The sequence below is a fragment of the Dicentrarchus labrax genome, unplaced genomic scaffold (assembly GCF_905237075.1).
Source record: "Dicentrarchus labrax unplaced genomic scaffold, dlabrax2021, whole genome shotgun sequence".
Lineage (NCBI taxonomy): Eukaryota > Metazoa > Chordata > Actinopteri > Moronidae > Dicentrarchus > Dicentrarchus labrax.
Window position 1 is genome coordinate 11,650,930 of NW_026136721.1, and position 8,969 is coordinate 11,659,898.

Here is an 8,969-nt window from a genome sequence, read left to right on the forward strand (position 1 = left end):
GGCTGGATTATATATTATAAATCAAAAGTGTGCCTATCAAGGATTTAAAGGTGGTGGTGACTATATATTTGTCTTGTCTAATGAGAATTTAGACTCTTTGTGTTTCCATGCTGTCTGGGGAGAACAGACCCGAAGCGAGAAACTCGTAAACCTCCCTGTGGTTTTATAGCAGTGAAAAACGGCAGGGTAAGCTTGAGTGAATGTTTTCTTCTTGAGTTTATTTTCTCCCCTGTCCATTGTAGGGGCATGATCGTTACTCTGAAAAAGTGGGGAGACTGAACCCCACAGGGCGGGGTTTTATTTTTTTAATCCCCCACTTTCTCTTTTTCCTCCCCTCTTGCGCCTCCTCTTCTCATCTCCTCTGGAGTTTGAGTGGCAACCAGCCAGCTCTTGATTTAAGAAGCGTTTGTCTTTCCCGGGATGTGAAAAGGGGGCCGTGGCTGATGTACAACTAGTTGGTTTGAGGCGGGTTATTTTGGGCAAGTCTGTGTGCAGAGGCGCCTCAAACGGAGAGAGAGAGCGAAAGAGAGCGCACGGCGCACAGACCAGACGCAGGGAGGAGAAGGAGAAAGGCGCACAGATTTCAGTGGCATTCAGCTGATTCTCCCGCACACTGGATGCGCGCAACAGCTCTGTATGACAAGGGAGAACAGATAGAAACCAATTTGGATGCTTTTAAGGAAATTAGTGCAACTTGAGCGAGCTTGCATTTAACAATCGAATGTGTTTTTTTTTCCTCCTCGCTCCGTGGAGAAGGCAATGCAGCTGCTGACTGAGGGAGCACAGCATTTAGTAAGTTAAAACTGGAATTGACCTGTGCTGCATTTTGGAGTTATTTTTGCACCTGTGTTTGGCTTCCACAAAAACGCAAGCAAAAATGGAAGGACTATTTCTGACAAGAATGTGGAAAGTTCTGGCTGTTTTGGCTCTGGCAACACAACACGTCACCGGTAAGACGTTGAAATATCAGATTTATGAGGAGCAGAAGGTTGGCACGGTTATTGCCCGTTTGAAAGACGATGTGGCTGATGTTCTGGCTAAACTTCCGAGCTCGGTGTCGCTCCGCTTCAGAGCGATGCAAAGAGGGAGCTCGTCTTTCCTCACGGTGCGCGAGCAGGACGGAGAAATCAGCATCAGGACCAAAATTGACCGCGAGAAACTCTGCGAAAAGAATCTCAACTGTTCTATTCAATTCGACGTGCTGACACTCCCCACTGAGCACCTGCAACTGTTTCACGTCGAGGTGGAAGTGCTGGACATCAACGACAACGCACCCCAGTTCGCCCGCGCCGTCATCCCCATTGAGATCTCCGAGAGCGCGGCCGTGGGGGCGCGCATTCCCCTGGACAGTGCCACAGACCCCGACGTCGGGGAGAACTCACTGTATACGTATGCCTTAGAGCCCAACAACTTCTTCAAGATTGACATCCAGTCCAGGACTGACGGGGCTAAATATGCAGAGCTGGTGGTGCTCAGGGAGCTGGACCGGGAGGTACGCTCCGGTTATGAACTTCAATATACGGCCTCTGATAGGGGCGTTCCCCCGAGAACGGGTTCGACCCTCCTCAAAATTAGCGTGGCTGACTCAAACGACAACAGCCCAATTTTTGACAAGTCGTCATATGTCATAAATCTCCCAGAAAATTCCCCTGTTGGCACCCTGCTCATTGACTTAAATGCCACTGACGCGGATGATGGCACCAACGCCAAAATAGTCTACTCATTCAGCAGTCACGTGTCGCCTAAAATAATGGAGACTTTCAAAATTAACCCCGACAGCGGTCACCTGACCCTCATCAGGCGCGTGGACTATGAGGCTATCAACTCTTATGACATTGATGTCCAAGCGCAGGACATGGGTCCCAACTCCATGCCAGCCCACTGCAAGATCCTGGTTAAAGTGGTCGATGTGAACGACAATAAACCAGACATTAGCATCAATCTCATGTCCTCACAGGGGAATGGGGACGCAGCTTACATATCTGAGGCTTCTCCTTTGGACACCTTTGTAGCTTTGGTGAGGGTGGAGGACATGGACTCTGGGTTGAATGGAGAGGTAGAGTGTAAACTTCATGGCCAAGGATATTTCAAACTGCAGAAGACCTACGAGAACAACTACATGATTCTGACCAACGTGTCTTTGGACCGAGAGAAGAGGTCAGAGTTCAGTCTGACGGTGGTGGCAGAGGACCGGGGCACCCCCAGTCTCTCTACCGTCAAACATTTCACTGTGCATATAACTGATGAGAATGACAATCCGCCACGTTTTGAGAAGGGCCGATATGAGATCTTTAAATCAGAGAACAACGCCCCTGGAGCTTATCTGACCTCCATCATGGCCACTGACCCTGATCTAGACACCAATGGACAGGTGAGCTACTCCATCATGGAGAACTCTGTTCACGGAAGCTCCATCTCCACCTACGTCACCATTGACCCCTCTAATGGCGCCATCTACGCACTGCGTACGTTTGATCGTGAGGACGTTAGTCGTATCTCCTTTGTTGTGCAAGCCAAAGATGCAGGGAAACCACCACTTCTCAGCAACGCCACAGTTGTTCTGAACATCCTTGATGAGAATGACAATCCTCCGGTCATTGTGGTCCCACAGCTGTGGAACTTCACTGCTGATGTGCCTGCATCAAAGTTCACAGAGGCTGGACACTTAGTAACCGTGGTCAGGGCAACTGATCGTGACACAGGGGTCAATGCTGAGCTCATTTGCTCCATCGTCAGTGGCAATGAAGAGGGCTTCTTCATTATTGACCCAAGAACCTGTGAAATCCATGCCAATGCCAGCCTGGAAAACTTCCCCCACGAGCACGTCGAGCTCACGGTCGTGGTCCGGGATCAGGGAAGGGAGAGCCTCAGTGCTAAGGCGGTGCTGAAAATCACCCTCTATGAGAACATGGAGAACCACGTCCAGGTGATGGACCAGGGGGAGTCTGCCCTCGATGCATCCCTGATTATCATCATCTCCCTGGGGGCCATCTGCGCCGTGCTCCTGGTCATCATGGTGGTGTTTGCTGCTCGCTGTAACCGGGAGAAGAAGGACACAAGGAACTCCTACAACTGCCGGGTAGCCGAATCGACCCACCAGCACCACCCCAAAAAGCCCTCACGCCAGATCCACAAAGGTGATATCACCTTGGTCCCCACGGTGAACGGCACCCTGCCAATCAGAGCTCACCACCGCTCACCTTCAGACACGCCTCCCATGGACCGAGCCCAGATGGGGAGCCGTCAGAACCACCACAGCCGCCAATCACTAAACAGCCTAGTGACCATCTCGTCCAATCACATTCCAGAGAGCTTCGCCCTGGAACTGGCACACGCAACTCCACCAGTGGAGGTGAGCACTCACTCACACACACACACACACACACACACACACACACACACAGAAGCAAATTATTCTGAGAAATTCCAAATGCAGTCCCTCAGCCCCATTTCAAATTTTCTCTCTCTCTCTCTCTCTCTCTCTCTGTCTCTCTCTCTCTGTCTTTCTCTCACTCACACACACACACATACACTCATACACACATACACACCCAGCCTTCTCATCCTCACACAGCTGTCTCTGTTTGAGCAAATTAACTAATCTCCATTTGTGACAGTGACTTAATCAACACTGCCCTGTAGTTCAAACTGACTCTCATTAAAACTGTTGATGATTATAGATGTGTCTTTGTCTTTACCTCGTTTGCACCCTGTCACCATCACCTCCATCATAACCACAACTCACCCCTCAGTCATATGTCTCCATATTCATCTAGAACCCCCACCCCACCACAACCTTTTTTTTTTGTTTTAACGTCAACCATTTTGTCTCATCCATTTTTAGCAGCCTCTCCATCATCCATTTTGTGTTTACTCATCCATTATTTTGTCTTCTGTGTTGTCTCTCTCTCTTTTTTCCCCCTCCCCAATTACCCATCTGTTATTCATCCCCCCCTTTTCTGTTTCTTTTTGTTTGTTTTATTTTGTTTGTTTTGTTATTTTTGGATGTAGCAAGTCTCACAGCTTCTGTCCATGCTCCATCAGGGCCAGTACCAGCCCAGACCCAGTTTCCGTGGCAACAAATACTCCCGCAGCTACAGGTAATTTACCCCTACCCCTCAGTCCCCCACCCCACCCCTCCCCACCTCTCCTATAAGATTATCATTTGTTTACTTTTTAAACCACTTGTTTCTCATTGTGTATTACGTGTTCCAACAACCTGTTGTGAACTGTTGCCTCTCAGTGGGTCAGTTACATGTAGATCATGGTTTGATGGCGTGTAAATGTATTTTTTTTTCATATTCCTGTTTTTATCATACCAATGTCATTCAGTTCAAAAGTATGCAACTCATTTGTCTGAATGTCACAACAATTTTCTTGGTACTTCTCTTCTTCAAAAAAAATTAAGCTCAGATTGTAAAGTGTGCATCCATCATTACTTTCACAATAATATCCCCTTATGATCTCTAGATGATAGATTTATTGATGCCCCTAGTGGCTGTTATGATAGATTTATTGATGGAATCTACCTGCATGTAGGATTTATGGGCCGAGCCTTGTCTAGAGATTTGACAGATTCCAGAAGCAGCCTCAAGTTTTATATGATGGATTTATTTGTCATTAGTCTTCTCTAAGGACAGATTGATTCTGTCCCCCTGCCAAACAGATGGCACTCAGCTTTGTTTTTGCAAAATGTAAACGCGCAGCGTTGTTCTGCAGATACAGTATCCCTGACTTAGTGATACCTATATGTGTTTTCAATCTACTACCTTCAGGTATGCATTACAAGACATGGACAAGTTCAGCCTGAAGGACAGTGGCCGTGGGGACAGCGAGGCGGGGGACAGTGACTGTGACATGGGGCGGGAATCCCCCGTGGACAGGCTGCTGCTGGGGGAGGGCTTTTCTGACCTCATACACCTTGAAATGCACCATCGACTCCATCCAGGTGAGCATTTGGTGTAGTGACCCACACAGTCTGACAGTCTCCCTCAACCTTCGTGGCTGCGACTCACAACACCACAACAGCCCCCACCCCTATTTTTCGCTCCTTACCACGACTTGACAAATTGGCTCCACTCAGCTGAGTCACATACCTAACACCCTCTACAGCGGCACCTCACACTCAACTATCACCTCAGCTTCAGAGCACAATTTCCTCAGCTTAATCTTATCTTGCAAAAGTTGTGAATTCGTACTTTGCAATGGATTTTGTCTGAGTTTGATCGACTTTGTGCCATTACTGAAAAACATTCGATTCTTATTCCTGATCTGTCTTTCTCTGATTCGGAGACCCAGCTTAAGTGAACTAGCAGTGAATTTAACTGCCTTCTCCTCCTCCAGACCACACCTAACCCGCTAATGTACCTCCTGTCTGACGAATTTCAGCACCATGGACAGCGTCAGGCACAAGCCCATTATTTGTCTGTCCACCTGCCTATACAGACACTCCATTCACCCTGTTGCCAACACAATCCCCATTGTACTCGGCCCCATTCTTCCACACAGCCCTCATTTCCACGCTCGTTATCACACTGAGAGAGGTTACAGTGTGTCTGGCTGTTTGTGTTACCCTGTGTGGAGTTGTGCTTGTGTGTGCGTTATCTGCCCCTAAGTTAGAGTCGTGTCTGTAAAATCCTCCCTGGAGCGGAGATGAGTCGCCTGTCACTCATCGGTATGCGTCTCAGTGTGCTGTGTTTTTTTCCTTTTTTTCCCTTTTCTTTTTCTTTTCTTTCTCTTTTTTCCCCCCGGTGAGTGACAGTGGTGCGCTTTCATGTCTGAACTGAGGAGAATTCATAGTAATTGCTTTTAGAATGATGTTATTCTCTCTCTCTTTCTCCCTCTTAGTCTGTCCCTCTCTCACTCCCTCCTACATGCCTGAGAGCTCCTCAGCATGTCTCTCTCCTGTACCTGTTAATGTATTCTCTATCTTTATTGAGATGGATAAAGGGTGGGGTGGTGGACATGGGCAGTTTGTCTGTATCTCCCTTTTTCTCCCTTTGAGAAAGACTTGGAGGTGTAACACACTCCCCCCCCCATTCCTTTCCTCTATCTTTTATGCTAATATGAAAAAGGGGAGGGGAAGAAGATAATGGGCCGAGAGGGAGGATTATCCCTGTTTCTCTTCAATAGATTTAATTTGTTTAGATTTTTCTATTTAGATGGGCAAATGTGGCTATTCATGCTAGATATGATAAAAGAACTAAACAAGTAAATCCCTGCCTCAGCTGCGTAGTCGGCAGATGCGGACATGCACGGCAGAGCAGCCAAATATTGCATTAACTACTGCCTGTAATGCCATTTGGGTGGGATCTTTTTTATTAGTTTATTTATTTAGTTCCTGGGTTTGTTTGCGTACCTGGCACTACCTGGATATTCATGCTGTGAGCTGTAAATATCATCATTCAGGTCCTCCAAGCAGGAATATGAAGAGATCAAGAGATAAACTATCCACTACCAAGCTGAGCTAGGATTTTGATATTAGTGAAAGATTGAAGCACTGCCACATAAAATATTTAATAGGTATTGCACGTGGAGTACTCATATGCTAACAGAATAAGACATGGTTTGTCATATTCAAAAGCATCCCTGCCCTTGTTTCATGCTGAAAAACAGCACCTTGACTTCCTTCTGAACTGTATATGTCTTCAAAGATAACGCTACCATACCCTCCTTAACGCAGTCTCAGGGTTTATGAGTTGTATTATTTAAGTATATTGACAAATTTTGTACCACAGCAACACATATTTTTTTGAAAACCCCACTTCTGTCGAAGGAATTCTGAACATCGCATTTATTGGAGTTGTTTTGTTTTCTAGCAATTCCTTGTGTTTGTCTCTATTTATCATTCAGTTTCATGTCATTAAAAAGTTTTCTGCATTTGGACCTGCTCATGACTCTTCCTATGTCTGTCTTTTTTTTGCTTTAGCTATGAGACTGTGCACGGATGAATGTCGCGTACTGGGTCACTCTGACCAGTGCTGGATGCCCCCTCTCTCCTCGCCCGCTTCCTCCGCTGACTACCGCAACAACATGTACATCCCCGGGGAGGAGTCCTCCCAGCCGCCCCAAATCGACGATGACCAGTCCTCCGTTGACTCAGAGCGCCGCAAGAGCTTCTCCACTTTTGGCAAGGAGTCTGGGAACGAGGAGGCAGGTGCCGGGGGAGTTGTCGCCGGAGGAGGAAGTGATGCCTGCGTAGCTGGAGGAGGGGCTGGCTCCCTCCTCACAGAAATGAACTCCGTGTTCCAGCGGCTCCTCCCCCCTAATATGGACTCGTACACAGAGTGCACTGAAACAAGCCCGCCCTCGTCTTCATCGACCGCCGAGAGAGGAAGTGGGCGTGGTGGCAACACTGCTGGTAACCATAGTAACAATGCTGTTCCTCAGGACAACCGGAGAGGCTTGTTGCCAGGTGGGAAAGGTCCCGCTTACCCCCCAGGCGTGGCTGCTTGGGCAGCAAATACCCACTATCTAAATCCTGGAAGTGGTTCCGTTGCAACCAACCACGTTTCCTCCTCTACTTCCTCACCCTCCACCTCCACTTCCACCTCCACCAATGGACAGCCACCACACCTCAAATGGCTGCCGGCCATGGAGGAAATCCCAGAGAATTATGAGGAAGACGACTTTGACGGCGTCTTCCATCAGGGTCACCCGGGTGGCAAGCGCAGCGAGAGCCGCCACGAGGCCGGCATGGACGCTAGTGAGCTGGTCCACGAGATCAACAAACTGCTGCAGGACGTCAGACAGAACTAGGGAGAAAAAGAGAGAGAAAGCATAGCATGGTTTCACGTTTCACCACATTCTGGCAAATGCTTGTTCTTTGTGCCAACATATATCAACTTTATGATGACTGTTTCTTGTTCACTGTAATGCTTGTCCTGTTTATTTTACCAAATGTCCTCTTCTCCGCTCCAGTGCTGACAGACTCACAGAGAAAAGTAAAACACAGCACTGAAGTTGTGATTGAGGTGACATAAAGGCATCAAAGCAAGCGCTCGAAGAACAGATTGCTCAGTTGTTATTACAGTCTCTACAAAAGTTGCTTGAATGAGTGATTTAAAAAGTAAATCCGCCAACAGAGACTGTACCCTTTCTTCATTTGTAATGTTTACAGCAGCGTGAACAGACTCCACGGGGAGAAAACAACAATCGTGTGATCTAATTTCTGCTTTTACAGTGTACAATATTGTACAGTGTCTGTGGAAAACGGCAAACTCACTTGAATATTGTGCTATGTCTTCTGTTTTGTTATTATGGAATGTAACTGTACAATTTGACCTTTGTATTTTAAAAATACACTCTTTTTTACTTCTATATATTTATATGTGTCCATGTATGTTTGTACAGAAAAAGATGAACAAATGTCTATTTTTTATATTTGTCACTGCATGTCTTAATATCACTTAATGTGTCTCTTTTCCTCTGCCCTGTTTATTTTATTAAACAATTGTATTTAATTTTGTTATTGAATATGTGTGTGCGTATTAAAAATAGTCACATTCCGATGCAGTTCCATGTTGGAAGTTGGTTTTGTATGGTAACACTGTGACCATTGGATGATAAATAAAGTGGAGGGATTCATAACAGGTTGTCTGAAAAGTATTATTGGTGCCTGACACTTCTTTCTTTCCTGAGTTCCTAGATTCATTTCTCATGTGTTCCTCACCGAGTGCATCCATTTGCCCCCCCTGTCTCTTAGCACCCCCTAATGCTCAGCACCAGAACTGCAGCACTCAAAATATGCTATCTAGGCAAACCCTCCCCAAGCCTCGTCATATCACAAATCACATGCATGACTCTGCTAATAAACACGCCATTAGCCATGAATTTATTCCCAAATGGTCTCTTTAAATTAAAATGCATTTAGGCGTTAATTTAGTTTCAGAGTGGGGATTCTCTGTCTCAGTGTCTCTCTCATCCATGAAACCATCACGCTTATGATAAATATGTTTAGCAAATGAACA

At 46.6% G+C, this 8,969-nt stretch overlaps 1 protein-coding gene across 2 annotated transcripts; it reads left to right on the plus strand.

Moving 5' to 3' along the window:
- The first annotated feature begins 7 nt into the window (after positions 1–7).
- On the plus strand, positions 8–8,589 carry pcdh18a (protocadherin 18a). 2 transcript variants are annotated; one of them, XM_051385433.1, is made up of 4 exons: positions 8–3,352; positions 4,012–4,100; positions 4,776–4,948; positions 6,929–8,589. In XM_051385433.1, exons 1-4 carry the CDS (start codon positions 878–880, stop codon positions 7,756–7,758), a joined length of 3,567 nt encoding a protein of 1,188 aa, XP_051241393.1. In that variant the 5' UTR covers positions 8–877; the 3' UTR covers positions 7,759–8,589. The 2 variants fall into 2 exon arrangements, with proteins under 2 accessions (XP_051241393.1, XP_051241394.1); XM_051385434.1 differs by having other exon boundaries at positions 11–3,352; positions 4,045–4,100.
- The last annotated feature ends 380 nt before the right edge of the window (positions 8,590–8,969 follow it).

Bases quoted from the DNA above. Each gene is read 5' to 3' on its own strand.
- pcdh18a (XM_051385433.1), top strand. From the start codon at position 878: ATGGAAGGACTATTTCTGACAAGAATGTGGAAAGTTCTGGCTGTTTTG. The intron at 3,353-4,011 runs GTGAGCACTCAC...TTTTGGATGTAG, and splicing joins ACGCAACTCCACCAGTGGAG to CAAGTCTCACAGCTTCTGTC. The intron at 4,101-4,775 runs GTAATTTACCCC...TACTACCTTCAG, and splicing joins AAATACTCCCGCAGCTACAG to GTATGCATTACAAGACATGG.